Raw genomic sequence first — 25,918 nt, forward strand, 5'->3', positions numbered from 1 at the left:
GGGGGGGGTTAAAAGAAGAAGAAGAAAACTCTGTGGCAGCAACGGAGTTGAACTGAATAGAATAAAATAATAAACAAAGCAAAACAAAATAAATAAAAGAATAAAATAAAATAAAACAAGCATGGAATGTTTGATTCGGAGATCATATGCTATATGTTCAGAATCAAATGCTCCGTGCTTTCATTTTTCTTTTATGGCTGAGGAATTGAAGAGAAGGATTGGAAGGGACACGATAACTGTCAGTATTTCAGGGGCTGCCACAGAGAAGAACAATTGCAGGAACTGGGCATGGCTAGTCTAATGAAAAGAAGGACCAGGGGAGACATGATAGCAGTCTTCCAATATCTCAGGGGCTGCCACAAAGAAGAGGGAGTCAACCTGTTCTCCAAAGCACCTGAGGGCAGAACAAGAAGCAATGGATGGAAGCTAATCAGGGAGAGAATCAACCTAGAACTAAGGAGGAATTACCGACCATGTGAACAATTAATCAGTGGAATGGTTTGTCTCCAGATGTTGTGGGTGCTCCATCACCGGAGGTTTTCAAGAAGAGATTAGACAATCACTTGTCTGAAGTGGTACCGGGTCTCCTGGGTAAACAGTGGGTTGGACTAGAAGACCTCCAAAGTTCCTTCCAATTCTTATTCTATTAAACTCTGTGTTTCTCTGTTCGTCCCTTCCTCTTGCCTTTCTTTGATCACCCTTAGACCACACCTTAAGGAACCTTAAGAAGATGGAGTTTTCATAATGGAGGCCTTTGAACTCTGGTGCTGGAGAAGACTCCTGCGAGTCCCTTGGACTGCAAGGCCATCCAAACGGTCAGTCCTAGAGGAGATCAACCCTGACTGCTCTTTAGAAGGCCAGATCCTGAAGAGGAAACTCAAGTACTTTGGCCACCTAATGATAAGGAAGGGCTCCCTGGAGAAGAGCCTCATGTTGGGAACGATGGAGGGCAAAAGAAGAAGGGGACAGCAGAGAAGCAGTCGGCATGAACTTAAATAGTTCAATGGACTCCGGGGGATAGTAGAGGACAGGAAGGCCTGGAGGAACGTTGTCCATGGAGTCGGACACAGCTTCACAACTAACAGCAACAAACTACTCATCCCTTACTCCACAACTCAGAAACCAAGTTCAAGCCATAGCAGTAGCACACAGACTTACATACCGCTTCATAATGCTTTACAGCCCTGTCTAAGCGGTTTACAGAGTCAGCCTATCGCCCCCAACAATCTGGGTCCTCCTCATCTTATGGAAGGATGGAAGGCTGAGTCAACCTTGAGCCCCGTCAGGATCAAACTCCAGGCTGTGGGCAGAGTCAGCCTATAATGCTGCACTCAAACCCTGCTCCATCATGACCTTATTCCTCTTTTTTTATTTATATCTGTTCAAGTCAACGGCATGTATTTGTATATCCCTTCCCGCTTCCTCTATTAGGAGTTATTCTTAGTTTTGCTCAGGGCATGTTATTAGTCAGAGGACAGCAGTCCAGCTGCTTGGCCATCTGATCTGGTGATGTCGATTCCTGTGGAGAGTCTCTGCCAATGTGGGTGGGTGGCATTGATGATGAACTAAAATGAACTTGAGATCTTCAGCATGGGAGCAGATGTTCTCCTCATTGACTTTTTACATCAGGATCAATGGGAGGCCTGGAGATATTGCCGAAACGCATCTCCTATCCATTCTGAGCTTCGGACAAGCTGATGTGAAGTGGACCTTAGCGCATTTGGAAGACTTTCCTTCATTGCAAAGTTAAGGTTTGACTCCTGGTGACTTCATACTATCTTCTTCTCCATCTTCTTTTGTCTTTTTCTTTTGGGCAACAGCCTACAAGCTGTGGCCAGGCATACTGGCCTCCTTCTGCAATGGTTTTTGACTTCACAGGCTAACAGTTAACCTGGGATTCTCTGGAGGTGCCTCATCCAAATATTGTTGTTGTTAGTTGCAAAGTTGTATCCGACCCATTGTGACCCCATGGACAATGTTCCTCCAGGCCTTCCTGTCCTCTACCATCCCTCGGAGTCCATTTAAGCTCATGCTGACTGCGTTGGTGACTCCATCCAGCCACCTCCTTCTCTGCCGTCCCCTTCCTCTTTTGCCCTCCATCTTTCCCACCATGAGGCTCTTCTCCAGGGAGTCCTTCCTTCTCATTAGGTGGCCAAAGTCTTTGAGTTTCCTCTTCAGGATCTGGCCTTCTAAAGAGCAGCCAGGGTTGATCTCCTCTAGGACTGACCAGTTTGACTGCCTTGCAGTCCAAGGGACTTGTAGGAGTCTTCTCCAGCACCAAAGTTCAAAGGCCTCCATTCTTTGGCACTCAGCCTTCCTTATCCAAATATTAACCAGGTCAAAAGCTGATCTGCTTTCAAATCAAACAGGGTTAGCTGGGTCCTATCAGCTGCTGAAGGATGGTTGATCTGGATGAGAATTCTTTGGATTCCCTTACAATTATACTAAAAGTGTTGTAATTTCTCTGGTCTTTAGACGTTTTGAAAGAAAGCTTTTCCCCCAAAGAGGAAGACATTATTTGCTCTTTATCCCAAAAGGAGCTACTCTTTGTAGTTATTCTCTATCCTTTTAGGGCATCTTAAAAAGAGTTTTGTTTTCTATGCAAAGCTCGCTAATTGTCCCACGAGCTCCCTGTCCTCAAAGCAAAGGTTAGCCATAATGTTTCCCTGGCAAGCTCATCCACAGCCATTGCTTTTCCACTGTCAGAGCCTGGCCCTCTTATTGCTTGTTTGCACTCCCTGCCATAAATATTTCACTAAACCAACTCAAGGGCTGAATGGCTTTGCAAGACAAGTTGGCGGGGTGGGGTGGAGAGAGAGAGAGAGAGAGAGAGGGAAGGGAGAGAGACAGAGACAGAGAGACAGACAGACAGAGACACAGACAAAAATAAAGAAACAGAGAGACAGACAGAAAAAAAGACAGAGACACAGAAAGAGAGATAAACAGAGTGAAAGACAGACAGACAGAGAGCGAGACAGACAGACAGAGAAAAAGACACAGAGACACAGAGAGGGAGACACACAAAGAGACAGACAGACAGACAGAAAGACAGACAGAGAGAGAGAGAGAGAAAGGCAGAGAGAGAGAAAGAGAAAGACAGACACACACACAGAGAAAAATAGAGAGAGAGAAAGGCAGAATGAGAGAGAGAAAGGCAGACAAAGACAGAAAGACAGAGAGAGAAAGACAGACACAGAGAAACAGAGAGACAGACAGAGAGAAAGACAGAGAAAGAGAGAAAGGCAGAGAGAGTGAGAGAAAAAGAGAAAGGTAGAGACACACAGAGAAAAAGAGAGAGAGAAAGGCAGAATGAGAGAGAGAAAGGCAGAGAAAGACAGAGAGAGACAGACAGAGAGACGGAGGGACGGAGGGAAGGAGAAGAACAGGTCGTAGCTGTTTTGTCTGTTTCTTGGGGGGGGATCTCTGCTAGTTGGCATGCTTTCCAATGTTGACATGGAAAGCAGCAAAGTGGGAGAACAGGGTGTACCGCTTGGCGCAATTCTGCTCAGGAATAAATTATTCCTTTCTGCAGGAATGCTAAGTCATTCTTGCCAGAAGGAAGACAGAGGAGAGAGGTGCAGGGTGTTGACCAGGGGCTAATCTGTGGTCAAAGGAGACACAGCTTTAGAGAAGAAATGGTCAACTGCTGGGTTCAGAAAGAGAGGAGAAAAGCACTAAGGCAAGACATATTTTTTTTCCTGATTTAAGCAGGTCAACAGAGTTGTGGTTGCTCTCTCAACTGAGGTTTTTAAGAAAAGATTGGACAATCATTTGTCTGAAATGGCATTGGGTTTCCTGCTTAAGCAGGAGGAATGGACTAGAATACCTCCAAGGTCCCTTCCAACTCTGTTACACTGTTATCCTAAGGCAGATAAAAACTTGCAAAGTGGCAGCAGTGATGGATGAGTTATCAAGGAGGTCTTCAATGGATGACAGACCCCCTGAGATGATCCCTGCTACTAATCTCCATGATGGTCTCGTCAAACCTAGTTTACACACTCCTTTTCAATGTTCTAAGAAAGCCAGTGGAGACTTTTGCAGGATCCAGAATCAATTTTGGAAATAATGTTAGTGAAACAGTGCTTTGCAAGCAAGCTGGACTCATATTTTGGGGCTCATTTAATTAAAATGATTGATCGATAGATCAATGGACGAACGGATGGACGGATGGACGGATGGATGGAAGACAATGATAGACAGATATAGTGGCAGATAAGATGGATGGATGGATGATAGACAATGATAGACAATGATAGACAGAAAGAGAGGCAGATAGATAGATAGATAGATAGATAGATAGATAGATAGATAGATAGATAGATAGATAGATAGATAGATAGATAAATAAATAAATAAATAGATAAATAATCTATCTGATAGATTAGGGACGCAGTGGCTCAGTGGCTAAGGGCTGAGCTTGTTGATCAGAAAGGTCGGCAGTTCAAATCCCTAGCGCCGCATAACAGAGTGAGCTTCCGTGACTTGTCTCAGCTTCTGCCAACCTAGCAGTTCAAAAGAATGTAAAAAATGCAAGTAGAAAAATAGGAACCACCTTTGGTGGAAAGGTAACAGCATTCTGTGCGCCTTCCGCGTTGAGTTATACCGGCCACAGGACCATGGAGGCGTCTTCGGACAGCGCTGGCTCTTCGGCTTTGAAATGGAGATGAGCAACGCCCCCTAGAGTCGGAAACGGCTAGCACACATGTTCGAGGGGAACCTTTACCTTATCTATCTATCTATCTATCTATCTATCTATCTATCTATCTATCTATCTATCTATCTATCTATCTATCTAGCTACCTACCTACCTACCTACCTACCTACCTACCCACCCACCCACCCACCTACCTACCTACATACATACATACATACATACATACATACATACATACCTATTATCTATCTATCTATCTATCTATCTATCTATCTATCTATCTATCTATCTATCTATCTATCTATCTAATATTCAAAAAAAGGATTGCGGGTACCGCATTGTTTAAATTAACCAATCTCTCCCAGAACGGCTGGGACTCCAGATTTCAGGGGGAGTTGGAAGCTGTTCCAGCCTGATTCACAGCTGTCCGTCATTCTAGAGATGCATCTTTTGACGTCTTTGACAGCTCAGCTGCCTTCTGTTGAAAGGCGTCATTGGAAGACATGGCAGGCTAATGTGGAGCTGGGCCTGGTGCCTGCTCTCTTGACAGCTGCCTCCCTCACCATGTCAACGCTTGACACTACGGCCAGCCACCGAGAGTGATGAACACTTTTGTTAAAATGGCTGGGGAAAATAATAATAATAATAATAATTACCACCGAATCTCATTGAAAAGGTGGAATGGAAGAAGTGGAAGGGGGGAAGAGAAGGACAAGGTGGATCCGCAATTGTCTGCAAACACCGCCAACACATGCTGTGACTGAAGTACCGGCAGATTAAACCACAAAACCTTCAGCAGCTCAAAAGCGTCAATGTACAGGCAGGTCCTTGACTTAAAATCGTTTGTTTAGGGACAAAGTTCAAAGACACAACGGCATTGGAAAAAGTGGTTTACGGCCGGTCTTTGCTACTGTGACCCACACTCAAGAGCCATCGTGGCTTAACAGAAGGTGCATAAAAATGTCAGGCACAAACAACCAGACCCAGCTGTGTAGAGTTCAAACTAGCTATCGTATTTTTGGGAGTATAAGACGCACTAGAGGCAAATTTTAAAAAAAGGTTTTGCACTCTGCAGACCTCCCAAAAACAGCCTTTTTTTTTTGCAAAAATGGGACTGTTTTTTGTCAAAAAAAGGGCATGCATAGCCTTTAGGAGGCTTCCAGAGTGCTCCTGGTGGCTGGGTGGGGGGAGGAAAACAAGCAAAAAAACGGCCCATTTTTTGCTCATTTTTTCCCTCCCAGCCCCCAGGAGCACACTGGAAGCCTCCTAAAGGCTATGCATGGCCATTTTGCAAAAGGAGCAGGGTTTCGGGAGGCCAAAAATGCTGTATTCAGTGTATAAGATGCACCCAGATTTTCACCCTCTTTTTTGAAGGAAAAAGGTGCTTCTTATACTCCCAAAAATACAGTAGCTACTTTATTGTTCTCTTCCTATAATACAGGAATCTTCCCTCACGGAAAATACTAGCTAAGGCTCTTGAGCGTTCATGGGTGGCCGATTTCTAGCATTTACGTAACGAGTCCAGGTTAATACTTCTCCTGAGTCTTCCTCCCAACTGGGATAGTTGCTCTCCAAATTAACCCCAGCCATCTTGGCTTGCTTAAGAAACCATGATTTAGGAAACCTGAGGTTCCCCAAGATGAGAAGCTCAGCTCCTGTCCCCCCCTCCCCTTACTTCCTTTTGAAGGACTAGCCAGGTTCGGGCCAATGAAAAGCCGCTCAGATCCCTCTCATGGGTCTCTCCGACAGCAAAGAACACTCCACCAGGACAGAAACGAGTGGCATAATGCCCAATCCTGCATGTGTGTCTTTCTGGCCACACTTCCTGCTCCTGATTCAACCCCATTCACAATCTTCTTAACCTTCAGGCTCGGTGGAGAGAAGGTTTCCTGGCCTTACAGCTCCAGAATAATTCGCCAAGGCGACCTCATTGTACGCTGGCCTCTTCATTCAATAAACAATCTCAGCCAGTAAGTCCGTCAGGGAAGATTGGGGGGGGGGGGTGGAGAGGAGGGGAGAGAATCAACCACGAGTTCTCTGAAGCGGCCTAGTCCTCCCAAAGCCCCCTACCACCACCTTATTTTTCCAGGTCAGCAGACAGTAATTTGAGGTGCTCGCGATAAAAATCAGATACCGCCACACGCTCCTTCTCTCTTCTTAGGACAATGCTGTGCCTTTATTAGATTTGCTGCTACGGCGTGCCCGTAATATGTTCTCTAAATGGCAGCTCTCAGGTCAAACACGCCTCTTGGTCAATTTACTACAGGACCACCACTCCGCCCCCTCCTGGTTGCTGCTGTGTGGATTCTCTCAAGAGTATCTTTTATTCTCCAGGCTAGGCTGGAACAATTGACTCTCGGGGTGGGGGTGGAGGTTGCAGAAAAGGGGCTGCCATATGCTGCTCCCCTTTTTCTCCTGCTTCTCCACTGATGATGTTCCCTAGTTGTGGAAATGCAGGTCAGCAAGCAAAACAACCAAGAGAGCACCAAGAACCCCGTAGTCCTCCTTCTCCTTTACAAATCCCACTCCCTTTTAAGCACTGATGATGTTCCCTAGTTGGGTAATAAAATGTCTGCAAGAAAACAACCAAGAGACCACCAAGGACTTCATGGTCCTCCCCCTCTCCCACAACCCCACTCTCTTCTAGCACTGGCTATGTTCCCTAGTTGGATAATAAAATGTCTGCAAGCAAAACAACCAAGAGAGCACCAAGGACTTCATGGTCTTCCTCCTCCTCATCCCACTGATGACATAACCTAGTTTGGTAATGAAATCATTATCTTTTAATGACCCCATAATCCCTTTCAGGGTGGAGTCTGGGTATGAATGAAGCAGAGTGTTTACTGGCCGGATGCCCTTCCTGTCACCAATACGGAACTGTTCTCTAGTTCATTCTCCTGCTCCTCCCCCTCCATCACCGCCACCACCTTTTTCTACTCCCTCCTAGCACGGATGATGTTCCCGAGTTGGGTAATGAAAAGCCTGCAAGAAAACAGCCAAGCTCAGAGAGCACCAAGGACCCCTTGCTGTTTCCTTTGGGCATGCAGGGTGGTTATTTTGGGGGGGGGGGGCGTGCCTCAAGAGGACGTATGCATGCCAGTTGGTGTTCACCAAGAAGCTCTTTGCTGGGGAATAAAGTACCAAGAAGGGGGAGGAGAACAAAACAAACAAACAAACAGTTGGCCCTTCAGCCTATTAAAAACAGCTGCAGGTTTTTGAGACTCCTGCAGGCTTGCCAAATCAGCACCAGGCGACCTTGGGAGAGTGTGGGGGGCAGAATAGAATACAAGAAGCATCTAAGGTCCTTTTCATAGCTAAAGTTCAGAGCTGCAGAGAAACTGGAATCGAGGAACTACCCAAGGAGAAAACCACAGGTCCCACCAAAATTGGAAGAGCAAACACATAATCCTTGCTTAGCAACTGTTCTACGTTTTTAAAAAAAATTGAACTTGTATGTAGCTTGCTTTGCCGAAGGCGATTCTGGACAACTCAGAGAGGCATAATGAAGCTAGACTGCAAATCATTCGATCAATAAACAAACAGGGATCTTAAATATTTTAAGTTTAAGTTTACAGCTACGGCAGCGCTCAAAACGGGGACTTGTGACTGATCCTCACACTTACAACTGTCGCAGCATTCCTGTGGGTCAGAACGTGGATGGTTGGCAATCGGCATGTATTTACAATGGTTTTGTTGTCCCCGGGGGGGGGGGGGGCTTGCAATCGATATTTGTGACTTTCCCAGCTGGCTGCTGACAAGCAAAGTCAAGAGGGGAAGACAGATTTAGAACATAGAGTAGGTAGAGTTTGAAAGGACCTTGGAGGTCTTCTAGTCCAACCCCCTGCCCGAGCAGGAGAATCTATACCATTTCAGACAAATAGTTGTCTGATCTCTTCTTATGAACCTCCAGTGTTGGAGCATCTACAACTTCTGGAGGGAAGAAGCTTCTTGGATGAGAAGTGAAGTGTCTTTAAAGAAAACCAAGGAAGTCCAGTTGCCTCTTGAAAAAGCCCCTTTGGGACAACCATGACTTGGATGACTGAAAATATCTACAGACATTTGGGATGAAGACCCTTTGAATGGTGTGGGAGGAGGAATGGATTTCAAGAGGGGGGGGAAATTCAGAATACAGGAATCATTTGCACCACTCAGGTAACCCTGAGGACACAGACAAACCTCCAAGTGGCCTCAACGACTCTCTAAAAGGATGCAAATGACCAGCTGCCTGCAAGGAATATCAATCCTTCCATCCCCCACTATCCTATCAGAGCTGAAGAAGCTTCTTGGATGAGAAGTGAAACGTCTTCAAAAGAAAAAAACCAGAAAGTCCAGTTGCCTCTTGAAAAAGCACTTTTGGGACATTCTAGAGGCAAGTCCTTCCACTGATTAATTGTCCTCACTGTCAGGAAATTTCTCCTTAGTTCTAGGTTGCTTCTCTCCTTGATTAGTTTCCATTTGCTTAATGACTGCAATGATTCACTTAATAAGCATGGCAAAAGAATTCATAAAATTGGGCCCTTGTTTCACAACCGCTTTGCTAAGCAACAGAAATTCTGATCTCAGTTGTGGTTGAAAATCGAGGACCACCTGTAAAATCTTTTAATATTTCGCTAGAGTGACAGTATATTTTAGACCGAACACTAGCAATTATCCTTGTAAGTATGCAATGCTTTTATTTTCGTTCCTACAATTTATATGAATGATTTGCATTATTTTATTAAGGGACCTATAGGGACGCGGTGGCGAAGTGGGTAAGACACTGAGCTTGTCGATCAGAAAGGTCAGCAGTTCAGCGGTTCAAATCCCTAGCGCCGTGTAACGCAGTGAGCTCCCGTTACTTGTCCCAGCTTCTGCCAACCTAGCAGTTCGAAAGCAGGTAAAAAAAACGCAAGTAGAAAAATAGGAACCACCTTTGGTGGGAAGGGAACAGCGTTCCGTGCGCCTTCGACGTTGAGTCATGCTGGCCACATCACCACGGAGACGTCTTCGGAGAGCGCTGGCTCTTCGGCTTAGAAAGGGAGATGAGCACTGCCCCCTAGAGTCAGGAACAACTAGCACATACATGCGAGGAGAAACTTTAGCTTTCACCTATTAGGGGACCTATTACTGCCAATGCTATGTATAGACTTCATATCTTTGGTATCCATAAAAGCAAACCACTAGCCATTGATGTCTTCTAGTCTAATCATCTAGCTGGGTACTCTGACATCTATTTTAGCACGGGGCAGCCTCTTACTTAGGAGGGTTACAGACATGAATGGGTCTTTATTTCCAGTATGTATACGTCCAAAGATAACGGTTTTAATTTATTGCTTTCTCCCCAGGGGGGATGTTGCAGGACTCAAATCTTTACCAGCAAAAGCCTGTGTGTAATCTAATTAACACAGTGTCTGCATTAATTAACCTTCTGTCTTGTTGACTTGTTAAGACCACTGACTTGACAAAGGTAATCTGCAGGCCAGCCGTCGATATGGATTTCTTTCGGGGTGGGGGAATCTAGAATTTGAGAAAAGGTAAGATCGCTTCGCCGTATTTAAACAGGAGAATGGGCAGGTAAACTATTGCTGATTTCAGCTTTCGTTCTTCTTATGATTAAGCCAAAAGTTCTCACAATGACTGCACAATTATAATCTGCGCTTCTCCAAGCAGGGCAATGGGGAGAAGATTCTGAGCTGAGTGAAAAGAAATGTTTTGTGCTGGTTATGTATTTGTAAGAAAAGGTGGGTTGTTCCTGATCTGTGGTTGCTATTTCCTGACAGACATGGAAGGACAAACCATGATTCCAATTGGGTTAGCATCCTGGGAAGGGACAGAGAGAGCGGGAGGGAAAGAGGGAGAGGTACTATTTAGATCAAGCGTGTCCAACCTTGGCAAGGTTAAGACCTGTAGACTTCAACTCCCAGAATTCTGGGAATTGAAGTCCACAAACCTTAAAGTAGCCACGGTTGGAGACTTCTCATCTAGCTCCAAGCTTTTGTTTGAGATCAATCTCCTTTGGGCCAGGTGAATGTTGCCACCAAGTTGGGCTTACTAAGGGGTTATATGAGCCGCGGTGGGACAGTGATCAGAGTGCAGTATTGCTGGCTACTTCTGCTGATCACCAGCTGCCAGCAGTTTGGCAGTTCGAATCTCACCAGGCTCAAGGTTGACTCAGCTTTCTGTCCTTCCGAGGTGGGTAAAATGAGGACCCAAATTGTTGTGGGCAAGAGGCTGACTTTGCAAACCGCTTTGAGAGAGCTGGAAAGCAGTATATAAGTCTAAATGCTATTGCTAGTCCTTCCTTCCTTCCCTCCCTCCCTCCTTCGTGGTGCTTAGAAAGCAGAATTGCAGGCTAACATTGCATGCTATCAGCAGTTTGATCCTGACTGGCTCAAGGTTGATTCAGCCTTCTGTCCTACCAAGGTGGGTAAAATGAGGACCCAGATTGTTGGGTGCAATAGGCTGACTCTGTAAACTGCTTAGGGAGGGCTGTAAAAGCACTATGAAGCGGTATATAAGTCTAAGTGCTATTGTCCATCCGTCCGTCCTTCCTTCCTTCCTTCCTTCCTTCCTTCCTTCCTTCCTTCTTCCTTCCTTCCTCTGTCCCCTGCCAGCAGTTCGATCCTGACTGGCTCAAGGTTGACTCAGCCTTCCGTCCTTCCGAGGTGGGTAAAATGAAGAGCCAGATTGTTGGGGGCAAGAGGCTGACTCTGTAAACCGCTTAGAGAAGAGCTGAAAAGCACCGTGAAGCGGCATATAAGTCTAAGGGCTTATTGATATTGGTATTGCTATAGAGACAAATACAGTGGCATCTTAAAGAGTCAAATATTTGCCTAATTACTTGTCCTCCCTTCCAAAATAGTTTCTTCCTTCTTGTTTTCGGGCACGGCTAGGTCAACATTTGCCTCTCGCTTCCAGGATCTCCTCTTTCCCAGAAGAGGCCTTGGCTTGAAAGTGTGTTTGTGTGTGTGTGTGTGTGTGTGTGTGTGTGTGTGTGTGTGTGTGCACGCCCATTTCACTTAACTGACAGCCCAGCTGAATTCACACCCTCCCTCGCTGCCCTGTAGTGACAAGAAACCTTTGCTTGAAGCGCTAAAAGAAAACAGAGTCCTTAAAAGAGAGAGAGAGAAAGAGCACAGGCCCTGGAGCTATTTTGAGATCAAGCGATGTGCTTACTCAAGCTGTGCGTATTCTCAACAGCTCATGTAAAACCATCAATCAGCCAGAAGAATGAAAATTGGCTCCCTGAAGGATCGCAGCACAGGAAAGGTTTGGGGGCGGTGGGGATGGGGGTGGGTGGGAGATGCAGTGTTTTTGCAAGGCAAGCCTGAACTGCCAAACACCAGGAACTGGCTCCTGCTTGACAAGTGGTCCTCAACTTACAACCAACGGTCCAAAGTCACACAATGGCACTGGAGATTTGTGACCCAAGGGGGAATCACACGACCTCCCTCGGGATGCTGCAACTGGCATAAATATAGGGAGTCCTCGACAAACAAACACCATTCAAGCAACCTGTCTGCGAAGGGAAGCATTTGTTAAAGGAGTTTGCCCCACATTATGACCCTCCTTGCCACTGTGGTTAAGTGAATCGCTGTCATGGTTAAATTAGTCGAACTGCTGTTAAGTGAATTTGGCTTCCCCGTTGACTTTGCTGGACAGAAGGGGGATTCCGTGAGCCCGGGACACTGCAACCATCTCTTGTAAATCAAGGATTTGTTATTGTTAGTTGTGAAGTCATGTCCAACCCATCGCGACCCCATGGATAACGTTCCTCCAGGCCTTCCTGTCCACCAGCCTCTGGAGTCCATTTAAGCTCACCCCAGCTGCTTTAGTGACTCCATTCAGCCACCTCCTTCTCTGCCATCCCCTTCTTCTTTTGTCCTCCATCGTTACCAGCATGAGGCTCTTCTCCAGGGAGTCCTTCCTTCTCCTTAGGTGGCCAAAGTATTTGAGTTTCCTCTTCAGGATCTGGCCTTCTAAAGAACAGTCAGGGTGGATCCCCTCTAGGACTGACCGGTTGGATCACCTTGCAGTCCAAGTGACTTGCAGGAGTCTTCTCCAGCACCAGAGTTCAAAGGCCTCCATTCTTTGGCGCTCAGCCTTTTGATCAAGGACTACCCGTCTATCAAAAGGGTAGAATCCATCCTTGCAACTCGATTTGAATCTGGACCCATTATACTTTTTTTTCTGAGAAGGGATTCCCTCCCTAGAAACCGAAAGGTTGGCTTCGGCCAAGCACAATAGGCGAGTCGCTCCAGGGACAGGATGGCTCAGTAGCTAAGATGCTGAGCTTGTCGATCAGAAAGGTCGGCAGTTCGGCGGTTCGAATCCCTAGCGCAGCGTAACGGAGGGAGCTCCCGTGACTTGTCCCAGCTTCTGCCAACCTAGCAGTTTGAAAGCATGGAAAAAATGCAAGTAGAAAAATAGGAACCACCTTTGGTGGGAAGCTAACAGTGTTCTGTGCACCTTCGGCATTGAGTCATGCCGGCCACATGACCACAGAGACTTCTTTGGACAGCGCTGGCTCTTCGGCTTTGAAACAGAGATGAGATGACCGCCCCCTAGAGTTGGGAATGACTAGCACATATGTTCAAGGGGAACCTTTACCCAGCCCTCCCGAGACCCACAAGACAGACCGCTGCCCTTTTTCTTCAAGAGCTGCTTTCAATGCACTCTGAATTGGAAGAGCTTGTCAATGCAAGAGCCCGCCTTGAAGGTCCCCCATGGATGACTGCTCTGCCATTTAATGGCGGACGTATTAAGTCCCACCCAGCTCTGCCTGGCAGAATATAAGTGGAGAGGGGGGGGGGGGATGGCTCAGAAAGCAGAAGGATAAAAAGAGAGGGTGGGGGGAAGAAAGAGGGGGAGAAGAGAAGAAATTTCAAACTATTATTCTCCCTACCCCTAAACACTATCATTATTTTTAATCCCATCCCATAATTTGTGGTTGCAGTTGACACAGTGCTTCTGAATGCTTGAGGTTAATCATACTGCCAGGGGAAAGCGTCCCGGCTTCTTCCCAATAGCTTTCTGTCCTCAAAAAAAAACCCCAAGCATTTTCAATGATTTCTGCTCCTTAAATGTACAGCAAGACAGTAATTCCATGCTCCGGTTCCTTCCAAGTTCACCAAAGGAAGCAGAAGGCTGCAGAAGAGCTCTCTTTATGATTTATCTCTTTCATTTTTGGCGGGGTTGACTTGTCCAAGCCTGGTAGGGTGCTGGATTCAATCAAAACCGCATCTGGTTCTGGCCTCGGTGTTCAAATGTGGTGGGTTGGTTTTTTGTTTTTTTTTAACTCTACACAAACTTTGAACCGGGCAATACAACATTAACCTGCAGGGCGGAAGCAATTGACTTTGTACATCGACCAGGTAAAAGTATAATGCTCTGGAGTTCAAGACTTAGCTTGGCAATCCGTCTTGTTAAGGGTCCTGAAGTCAAGGTTTGTTCTCCAACAACCTGCCAATCTTTGTTCCAAGGCATCAAAATTTAAAAAAGAAAAGAAAACACCACGGGCCACTGAAGTCTTGAGCCATGGAAGTTGTGCATGTTCTTGCCAACATTTCTATGGAAACGAACGTTGGACATCATGGACAATAACTGGCAGTCAGGATATGTGGTGAAAACTCTTTAACTAGACAACAGACAGACAGATTCCACCTTTCTGTCTGGATCCTAGACCAAGCCAAGTCTAAAAATGCTAGAGAATTCCTGGAAGCTTGGCAGGCAGACAAACCAGCCATCAACAGGCACATAGAGATAAACAACATCTGCATACCATTCAAGAGACACAATCTAACAGCCCCAAAGGAAACAAATAGGCCAAAAATACCTGCTCGTCAGCAATCAAACACCCCAGCTAAGCAAAAATTAACGCCAAGATTAATACTAAATCAGCAATACAATAAACAATACCCCAGTCAAGGAACTACCAACTTAGACAAACAATCAAACAGTAAAGAACAGCCTGGCCAAGCAACTAACCAAAACAAGAGTCACCTCGAAGCAAATTGTGTGGCAAACAAATCTAATAAATTAATAAATAAAAACACTCCCACCAACACTGATAGGGCAAGCCACTTGTATATAGATAGAGAGCAAACCCCTCTCCCTTCTAGCACTGATGATGTTACCTAGTTGGGTCATGAATCGCTTACAAGAACAGCTCAGAGGGCATCAAGGACCCCACAGTAGTTGTTCTCCAGTTTCTTCCCCTGCTCTTCCTCTTCCTCCTCCACCACCACCTTCTCCACTCCCTCCTAGCACTGATGATGTTTCCTAGTTCGGTAATGACACGTCTGTAAAAAAACCACCCAGCTCAGAGAGCACCGAGGATCCCACAAATTCAACACTAGGCTACAGATTTTTCTCTTCTTTTGCTCCATACGTATGCAATACCTATGACTTAGAAGGAATAGCTGGAAAATGCTTCCACTTTCCTGCTGTGCTTTGCAAACTGGAAACTCCATTCCAAAATGGAATTAGTGGACAACCATTTAAATAGGAGCCAGCCATGTGCAGCAGCTGCCAAAAAACCCAACACAGTTCTAGGCTGCATAAACAGAGAGACAGAATCAAGATCCCGTGAAGTGTTAATACTACTTTATAAGGCCTTGGTAAGGCCACACTTGGAATACTGCATTCAGTTTTGGTCGCCACAATGTAAAACAGATGTTGAAACTCTACAAAAAGTGCAGAGAAGAGCAACAAAGAGGATTAGGGGACTGGAGGCCAAAACATAGGAAGAACGGTTCCAGGAACTGGGTAGGTTTAGTTTAATGAAAAGAAGGACAAGGGGTCACATGATAGCAGTCTTCTGATATCTGAGGGGTTGCCACAAAGAAGAGGGAGTCAAACTATTCTCCAAAGCACCTGAGGGTAGAAGAAGCAGCAATGGGTGGAAACTAATCAAGGAGAGAAGCAACTTAGAACTAAGGAGAAATTTCCTGACAGTTAGAACAATTAATCAGTGGAACAACTTGCCTCCAGAAGTTGTGAATGCTCCAACACTGGAAGTCTTTAAGAAGAGGTTGGATAGCCATTTGTCTGAAGTGGTGTAGGACTTCCTGCCTAGGCAGGGGGTTGGACTAGAAGATCTCCAAGATCCCTTCCAACACTGCTATTCTAGTCTAAATTCAAGTCGTCTATTCTATTCTATTCAAAAGACCTTGAAATGATGACTAGATGTTCCCAGCTTGCTTGCCCTAGAAAGATCTGTCGTTAAAAGTAGACAATAATAATCTGGATGGAGCAATATTCTTGCATGTAGCTATGTATTCAATTACTGTTAATAACTACTGGCTGTGGGGAAGTTTGTAAAGCTGTGTAGCAGGTCCCACACAACTGCCAAATTAGATGTGTTGCCAGCAGTTCCTTGCCAAGTTCAAAGGGAAGGGCTGCTCCGGGGAAGGTTCTCCACCTTCTAATGAACCAAAAAGCTGTTTATTGAGGGGAGGGAAATGAACAAGGCCTTCTGTCTATTAGCAAACTTCCCTGATCTCCAGTTTATGCACTGGATAGACAGAGAAGTTAGCATTTTAGAATAACAGAGTTGGAAGGGACCTTGGAGGTCTTCTAGTCCAACCCCCTGTTTAGGCAGGAAACCCTACACCACTTCAGACAAATGGTTATCCAATCTCTTCTTTAAAACTTCCAGTGTTGGAACTCCCATAATGTCTGGAGGCAAGTTGTTCCATTGATTAATCATTTTCTCCTCGCCCCCAAACAATTATGCTTTGTTAAATCTTTCTGTTTTTAATTTTTGCCTTTCCTTATTATCTGAGGCTAACACGACACACAATTCAAACATTAATAATAAAAAAAAACTTTCCCAAGGAAAGAAACACAAGAAAGGAGGCGGCTATTAAACAAATAATAAAAGAAGAGGGGGAAAAATGTGGCAGAACCGAGCCTGCCAATTAAATCTAAGAGGAGACCAAGAGAGAAAGAGAGAGAGGGAGAGAGAGATACAATTACAGCTTTCTGTAAATTACTTTGTGTAATTAAATCCACTTCCCTAAATTACAAACCATTTAGCTCTTCTTTTATAACAATGTAAGCAATGACCACCAGCAACCTTTTTATGGGAGCTGGGTGCCATAAAAGTGGTTAAACAACAACCATTTTGCCTGCCTCTTCTTTTCAAAAGCAGACATGGGAACGGGGGATCGTTTACTTCGGGCTCGAAAGAGACGACAACAATCGGCATGGTTTCTTCCTCCAAATTCTGTGCTCTGGGAGCAGATTAACACCCAAGGATGTTGAAGGGGATTGCCGTAAAAAGCTTTCCAAGCATGGTTTTAGTGAACTGGTTTAGTTAGATTCCTGCGGTGAGCAGGCAATTGGATTAGATGACCTCTAAGGTGCCTTACAAAGGGATGCGGTGGCACATGGAGACGTCTTCAGACAGCGCTGGCTCTTCGGCTTTGGAACAGAGATGAGCACCGCCCCCTAGAGTCAGGAATGACTAGCACATATGTGCGAGGGGAACCTTTCCCTTTCCCTTTTAAGGTCCCTTACAATACAAGCAGTCCTTGACTTACAATCACAATGAAGCACATTTTTTTGTTGCTAAGCGAAACATCAGTTTGTCCCAACTTTAAGTGAATCGCTGCAGTTGTTAAATTAGCCATGAGGCTGTTACGTGGATCTGGCTTCCCCATCAACTTTGCTTGCCTGGAGGTCACTAAAGGGATCATGGAACACACCCGGGACACTGCCATCGTCATAAGTATGAACCGGTTGCCATGCGTCTGGATTTTGATCACATGACCAAAATGGTCATCAGTGTGAAAAGTGGTGAGTGTGTCCCTTTTTCCAGTGCCATGGTAACTAAATGGTCGCTAAATGAACTGTTGTGAGTCAAGGAGTACCTGATTTACATCCATTAATTAAGGAAGTGTCTATGCTTCAAAAAAGAATTAATAGGACACCTCCTTCTCTCAGTCACGCAAGGTCTGATTGCCTTCGGAAGTCATGGGTGCTCGAAAACTGGAAAGCAGACAAAATTCCATCGGAAGGGGAGGTAATAAAGAAGATATTAGACTGTGCAGAAATGAATAGGTTGACACTGAGAATAAAGGACAAAGAGGATTCAGTGTACTAACAGGACATGGGGGCGATTTTATGAGTGGCTTGAAAAAAGATATCAATAGAAAGAAAAAGGAACAAAACATGAAATAAGTATCTCAGATGACACATGATTAATGCAAGGGGAGGGGAAATAAGAAAATATCAATATGTAAATATACAGGCAGAAAAATATGAATTGACATATGTTAAATAACAATCAAAAGAACGTATATCTAAGAATGAATTAGAAAGGAAAAATAAAAAAACTTTTTACAAAAAAAAAAGTCTTGTCGGTATGTTAATTTACTGTGAATAAATTGTCTAGCAGTAATCTTGTGTCGGAGTGACTCACTGTATTGGGGGGGGGGGGGTCAGAACAGGAGTGTATAGGAGGCAAATATCTTATCCTATACACATACCAATATGGAACTGCTGTATGTGGGAACGCTTGGTTCCTTTGCTGTTTGAATCTATTTTTTTGTTTTGTTTATGTGTGTATGTGTTTAAAATAAAATTTATTTTTAAAAAAAAGAAAAAAAAAGGAATCCCTACATAGAGGGTTTCCTGATGTGAAATGAAAAGAAAAACACTGCATTTAGACTAAGCCACATTAAGTAACAAGGTTTGTGTATTCTGACATTTTGGGCAAAGAGCCCATATTCCCTATTGCGTTCTTTTTAAGTCAGTTTTGGGCACCTGGCAATGGCCTGGAGAAAAACCCCCAGAGTTTTCTCAATAAGGAAATCATTTGCCATGCCTATTTCCCCGGGCTAAGAGGAAGGGACTGGCCCAAGGTCACCCAGCAAGATTTGTGCCCAAGTTGCGAACAGAAGATAAGGTCACCCAGTCGCTAACCTGATGCCTTATACACTACAATAGACTGGTTCTGCAGGCTGCTTGAACAGCTTTCTGCAGCTTTTCTTGGCAAGATTTCAGAAATGGTTTTGTCATTGCTTGTTTCCTCCCAGGACGGAGAGAGAGAACTGGCCCACGGTTACCAAGTTCGCTTTGTGCCTAAGGTAAAGGTTCCCCTCGCATATATGTGCTGGTCGTTCTTCACTCTAGGGGGTGTTGCTCATCTCCATTTCAAAGACAAAGAGCCTGCGCTTCCGAAGTTGTCGCCGTGGTCATGTGGCCGGCATGACTAAACACCGAAGGTGCATGGAATGCTGCTAGGGATACGAACCACACCGAACAGTTGACCTTTCTGACCAACAAGCTCAGCGTCTTAGCCACTGAGCCACCGCTTCCCTTTTTGTGTCGTAAGCAGGACTAAAAACTCAGAGGTTACTGACTTCTACTTCAGTCTCTTCAATCACCAAGATCAGGGGTCAGCAAACTGAGGTTCTGGAGCCGCATGTGGCTCTTTCTTCCCTCTGCTGCGGCTCCATCACTGGTCGACGCCACAATTGTGAGAGGAGCTTCCGGTGGGGGGGGGGGGAGAAGCACAGTGTGCCAGGAGAAGACTCTATGGCAAGGGGAGGGTTTTCCAGTTGTCTCCACAATTGATGGGGCTTTCGGTTATGACAGGCAGAGGACAAAGTACACCGTGCTAGGAAGAGACTCTATGGTGGGGGAACTGAACTTCTGGTCAGCTCCAGAATTGAACAGGGGGCTTCCGGTTAGGACCTTTGTGGCTCCTGGTGTTTTCTTTTCTGTGGGAAACGGGTCCAAATGGCTATTTGAGTGTTTAGGTTTGCTGAGTCTTGACCAAGATAGATTCCTGTTTTGGTGCCTTCAAGTCAGTGTTGGAACCGTGGGAATAAATGGAGAAGTTCACACAGTTCTCTTGGCAACAATTTTGGAAGTGGTTTGCCCTTCCTTCCTTCCTTCCTTCCTTCCTTCCTTCCTTCCTTCCTTCCTTCCTTCTCCTCCTTTTTCCTAGGGCTGAGAAAGAGGAATTGGCCCAAGGCCACCCAGCTGGCTTTGTATCTAAAGTGGAAATCAAATTCCTGGTGTCCCGATTTCTGAATTACGGCCATTTTTTAACAATGGGTCTTGCCCAAGTTGATACCGTCAATCTTATAGCTCCCATAATTCTCACATAGTAACAGCGTTGGAAGGGACCTTGGAGGTCTTCTAGTCCAGCCCCCTGCTCTTGCAGGAGACCCTATATCCGTGGTGGAGAACAATGGCATGTGTGTCAGAGGTGGTGCATAGAGCCCTCTCTGCGGGCACATGAGCTGCCACCCAACTCATCTCTGCATGTGCCTCCCACTAGCCAGCTGATTTTCAGGTCTCTGCCGCACATGCGGCAGGCATGCACACACATGTATAGGGTAGAGTGGGGGCAGGTGTGCATGTGCAGGGGGCTGGCGCTCCCCCCCAGCCCGTTTTTGGTCTCAGGAGGCTTCAGGGAGGCCTGCTAGGCCCAAAACGGGAGGAAGGGCAGGGGAGCGTGTGGGGGTTGTGATGCATGCCCAGGGGGATGTGGCGCGTGGGAGCTTGGGAGTGTCACACATGCATTGCATTATGGGTGTGGACGAGTTCGGCATATGAGGACAAAAAGGTTAGCCATCAGTCCCCTATATTATTTCAGACAAATGGCTGTCCAACTTCTTCTTAAAAACCTCCAGCGTTGGAGTATTCACAACTTCTGGAGGCAAGTTCTTCCATTGATTAATTGTTCTCACTGTCAGGAAATGTCTCCTCAGTTCTAGGTTGCTTCTGTCCTTGATTAGTTTCCACCCATTGCTTCTTGTCCTGCCCTCAGGTGCTTTGGAGAATAGCTTGACTCCCTCTTCTTTGGGGCAACCCCTGAGATATTGGAAGACTGCTATCTTGTCTCCCCTAGTGCTTCTTTTCATTAAACTCGACATACCGAGTTCCTGCAACCGTTCTTCCTATGTTTTAGCCTCTAATCAGAATAAGGCACCTAAGTAAGGATGTCAGCAAATGTTATCCCAACCCTCCTGGTCTTAGGATGCATTAAGTCCAGGAAGTCTGGTCAACATTTTGAAATTCCTGCTACCTTGCAGCCAGGCGGTGAAAATATTTAGTAAGCCAAGTTCAACTCATTTCTCTTTCCTGTTCCCCCCCCCTCCCCTCTTTCTCTCTCTCCTGGGCTCTGTGTGTGTGCAAGATAAGAGGGATTAGCACCGCTGAGCAAGCTGTGTTAAAATAATAGGTCTTTCCTTACTTGGTGGTTTCCTTCCGCCATCCCCCACCCCCCACCCCTGGCTGCCATCACGCCATGCCCAATGATTCCCCTGCACTTTGGATGCTGCGTTCAGCATCCAAATGCCTGGCCGGGACTTAAAAGCAGATTTTTAAATTAGTTCCTGACAGTGCAAACAGATTGCTATTGATTGAAATGAGCCTTTATTTTAGTTCTTTAGATGAGCAGCCCTAATGACTAAATACTGTATTGCCCATTTCGACACTTGGTGCCGGGGACTCCCCGGTGGCTCCTTTGGCAGCTGCTGAGTTTTCCACGCTGGCGGATTACGAGGGGAGGATGGAAAGCGGGCCATATGGGGCTCCCCACCCCACCCATGGCAGCTCTCCGGCAGAACTGGAGACAGGAACAATGCGAGGAGGAGCCACCTCTGTAGCAGTTGACAAGAACACAACGCAGACGGGAAATGGGCCTGGAGTCCTGAGGAAGCCTGGTTGCCTTGAAGAGGCTTCGTCTCATGAGCTATTGCTCCTCCCTCCCCTCCCCTCCCTTTGTTCCTCCTTCCCTTCCCCATTCATCCCTTCCTTTCCCCATGATCTCTCTCATTTTCTCTCTCCCTCCCTCCCCCCCCATCTCCACCTTGAGCCAACCTCAAGCCAAGGCAAATGCAGCTGGCTCTCTTGGTTCAGATGGTAGGCTGGACTGTGAGCGGTTAAACACATCTCGCCAAGTTTTGAATTTGTGTGTGTGTGTGTGTGTGTGTGTGTGTGTACTAATTGTATCAGGGCATCACAACCTTCTTCTTCGATTCTATTTGCACAAGAAGCGGTTCCACAGATTACCTGTAAGCTTGTTAGTATATGGAAAAGTTTCCTGGAACAAATTTGGCAAGGAAAACCAAGGGGAGGAACTGGTTGGTTGGCTTTCCCCTGTCACTCCAGAGATGCTCAATTTTCAGACGGGGTCTCTAAATTTTAAAAGTAGGAGGGAGCATATTGAGGGAAGCCTCTCAAATCTCATTCTGCCCTGCCTCCGCCCCCGACAAAGTTTGGTGGTTCACAAGCAACTTGCGACATAAATTCCCCCAAGAAAGTCATAGGTTGTGTGAAGCCTGCAAGAACCTGAGTTTCAATCTACATCTTCGGAAGCAATTTGGTATACAAAGCTCTTCAATAAAATAAGTTCCCAATGCCCAGATGTTGTTTTTTTCCAGCCTTTTACCTTGTCACCCATCATTCTAAAGCCCTGTGGTTGCCACAGAACGAAAGATAGCATTTGGGGGGACTCCAAATTTGGGTGCCACGAGCTTTACCCAGAGAAGGTCCACCATCCATGGTACACAACCATGTCTCGCTGGGGAATTCTGGGAGTTGAAATCCACATATCTTAAAAGTTGCCAAGGTTGGGAAACAGCGATCGAATCAAAGCCAAACAAATTTTTCCAGGTTTGAGATTTTGGGCTTGGACAATCTGGAACTGCGCCGCCTGGAACAGTCTGACCTAAGCATAGTACACAAAATTGTCTGCTACAATGTCTTGCCTGTCAATGATTTCTTCAGCTTCAACCACAATAATACTCAGGCAAACAATCGATACAAACTGAAGGTAAACCGCTCCAAACTCAATTGCAGAAAATATGACTTCAGCAACAGAGTGGTCAACGCCTGGAATTCTCTGACTCCATTGTTGCAGCCTCAAACTCTCACGGCTTCCGTCTCAAACTGTCTACCAGGGATCTCACCCCATTCCTAAAAGGTCTGTAAAGGGGTCCCTGACCTACTGTCCCCATTTATCTTTATTTACTTCCTTTGTTCATATCTATCTTCATACCTATACTTGGTACCTCGTACATGTTTGACAAACAAACAAAGAAATAAATAAATCAACACATCTTCCCAAAGGACAACCTCCGTGGATAAAGATAGATGGTCATCTTTCCATCCTACCTGCTTCTGGACCTTCAACGGAATTTTCTTTTTCACTCTCTCCTTCCCTCGATCCGTTTCTCTCCCCGAACTTCCGGCGTCGTTACTGTGCCCGTTTTCGCTGGGTTCAGCCGAGACACAATGTTCGCTTTCCCGAAGTTTCTTTCCAGGGTGTCTCTCCCATTTTTCCTTTCTCTCCTGAGGCTTCAGTGACATGTCCTTCTGTACATGAGGCGAAAACAGAACAGGGGGAAAAATATGTTAATGTTGACCCATTCGCCCAACAGCCATAGACATTAAGGAATTCTGTGTGGTGTTCTGACCCAGGCTTCCTTAACAAGCGTGAAACAGAGTCTTGGTCCCGGCAAAACCTCTTTTATGTACACAACTGTGAATTCCTTTCATTCAGCAAGTCAGCAAGACTTAACAAACAGTCTTTCAGAGGAATATTTATCAACACAAACCTTATCTTGCTCAGAGAGCTGCCAGATAACTAGTTTCCAAACACTTGGCACCACTTGGCAAAGTCTCTCTTATAGTCACAAACAGAACTTTCCACTCTTGAAATGACTGAAGGAATGAATTGTTTCCTGCAAAAGTCACCTCCCCGTTCGCTCCTCTTTTGTTTCCTATGGGAGGAGCCTCCAAGGTGTGGCTTTACTCCCAAGTCGACTCTGCTTTCTTATTTGTTCTTGCCTTCTGGCAGCTCTGTGCATGCACACACTGGGAATAGGCTCCAGCTGTTCCTCTGCCTCACTGATGTTAGACTCTGGAGGCTGCCAGAGATCTAATTGCCAATTAGTTTTGCAAGGCCAAAGGAAGCACAGAGTCAAACAGACTTCTCAGAGTTTGAACCAACCAGAATGAACAAAATTGCTTCCTGCAAAGGATCATGCCTTGTTCCTCTTTTATGTTTTATGGGAGGGGCCAATCACCTCCAAGCCTTACTCCCAAGTCACCCCTTTTGTCTTAACTGTTCTTGTCTTTTGGCACCTCTGTGCATGCGCGCACTGGCAACAGGCTCCCCCTGTTCCTCTGCCTTGCTGATGTCAGATTCCGGAGGCAGCATATAACTACCAGATGGCCCTGATCCCCTCTCTGCCTACGACACAGAGCCGTCGTCAAAGCCTTCCCCAGACTCCAGGACTGGCCCATGCTCCTCCCCAAACTCCTCACTATCCGACTCTGCTGCCAACTCTGCAGGCCGCTGGCGGATCACAAGATGAGCAATACGGACTTTTCCTACCATCTTATTGTCTTGATAATTTGCAACAGGTGTCATTCAAAGAAGAATTTCCTCCCCCCTCTACAGCACAACTGAAGTTAGAGAAATGAGAAGGCATATGAAATAGAAACAACAGAAACAGAAAGAAGCAACCAAACAGCTCGTAAATAGCAAAAGTAAGCAACTTTATTGTTTCCCACCTATATTATATGCCCAGAGGTTTGACTTCCCATGGGGGGCTAACCAGATAAGGCTTCATAGATCATGGGGGAAGTCAAGCTTATGCACTTACAGCTATGCAAGGACTCTAAGCTAGGGCCTTGCTTGACATCTTCCCCCTTCCATTCCAGTTAGTGGTTTCCCAGCACAAATACAGTATGTTTCTTTTTCCTCCACCCTAATTTAGCTCCTGGAGAAATATATGTTCTTCTACACTGAGTTTGGCTCACATGCCCAGAGGTAATCAATCAGGAGAAGAAAAGCATATGGATGGGAACTGCAGAACTATGGAAATGGCCCTTCTATTTAGGATTTCACACTGATGTACAACCTTGTGCAAAATGCTAGATTAGACACACACACACACACACACTGCAAGGGACGCAGTGGCTAAGACACTGAGCTTGTCGATCAGAAGGTTGGCAGGTTGGTGCTTCGAATCCCTAGTGCCGCAGAACAGAGTGAGCTCCCGTGACTTGTCCCAGCTTCTGCCAACCTAGCAGTTTGAAAGCACGCAAAAAATGTATAGGAAGTAGAAAAATAGGAGCCACCTTTGGTGGGAGGGTAACAGCATTTCGTGCGCCTTCGACGTTGAGTCATTCCAGCCACATGACCTAGGAGATGTCTTCGGACAGCGCTGGCTCTTCAGGCTTTGAAACGGAGATGAGCACCGCCCCCTAGAGTTGGGAACAACTAGCACATATGTGCGAGGGAAACCTTTACCTTTATAATTCTGTTGGAGAGCAACGGTCTCAATCAGGAGGAGGGGTTAAACAGACAATTAGTCTGGAATCTTTATGTAGGTACAAGAGATTTTTTTTTGTCAATCTAATTCCCTTTTTGGCTTTATTATTATTATTATTATTATTATTATTATTATTATCTCGGAGAGCTTTAACAACATTGATTAACAGATCTTCTTCAGAAGCCAATGTGAGATGTTCTGCAAGATCTGTAATCTTTTTTTCTCTCTCGCCATCCTGTGGTGCTCTCCCTGCAATTCAAACCTAAGACTCTTTGAATTTAACACAGTGGTCTGTCTACTATTCTAAATTTCCTCTGTTTGTTTTCTTGCATTCAGTGGTGTCCGATTCTTAGGAGATTGCCTGGACAAATCCCTGCAGTTTTCTTCGGTTATTCCCCTATGTAGCTATCTCTTTCTATCTCCCTCCCTCTCTCACACACACACACCAAAATCATACACAGAAACATCGTTTTTCTTATCTATAAAACAGGAGAAATGCTTTTGAACCTTCCCTAGGGAGAAGATAACAATGGTAGAAAGTATAAAACGCTGTAGGCGTTTTATTAAAAAAAATAAAAAATAAAATAAAACCAGTGCATTATATGCTCAGTGAAGCCTTTTTAACTTGGTGGCAACAGTGATGTCTCTATTCAGCCTCTGCAGACACTGGAGGGGACAAACTGAAAGCCAGCTGCCTTGGCTCTGCACGAGTTGGCCTGCGCCAAGCGAAAACCAGGAGCTGTATAAATGCCCCCATAATGGCTGCGCTACCCTGTGTTTGTCTCCCATTCTTTCTCTAATTTTAAGTAGCAAGATTACTGTGTGTGGAGAAAGCTGCGCTGGATCAACACCAGAGGGCTGGTTAATTTTCTTTTGTGCAGCAAAGCTCTTGTTTCCTCTGTGTAAATCGGTGACATTTGATTTTCTTGCAAGCTGTTAATTTGCTCCAAAGCCAATATAAAACATCTGTCCGCAGAGT

The 25,918-nt window shown here is 45.6% G+C and overlaps 1 protein-coding gene across 10 annotated transcripts in view; it reads right to left on the bottom strand.

The window, feature by feature from the left end:
• Positions 1-25,918, bottom strand: part of FBRSL1 (fibrosin like 1) — a 592,776-nt gene that overhangs the window by 421,705 nt on the left and 145,153 nt on the right. For all 10 annotated transcript variants that reach the window (XM_032229092.1, XM_032229090.1, XM_032229091.1 and 7 more), the window contains exon 2: positions 22,772-22,972. In XM_032229092.1, the coding sequence (XP_032084983.1) occupies positions 22,772-22,972 (201 nt within the window). The remainder of the gene's footprint in view (positions 1-22,771; positions 22,973-25,918) is intronic.

Source organism: Thamnophis elegans, chromosome 13, assembly GCF_009769535.1.
Source record: "Thamnophis elegans isolate rThaEle1 chromosome 13, rThaEle1.pri, whole genome shotgun sequence".
Lineage (NCBI taxonomy): Eukaryota > Metazoa > Chordata > Lepidosauria > Squamata > Colubridae > Thamnophis > Thamnophis elegans.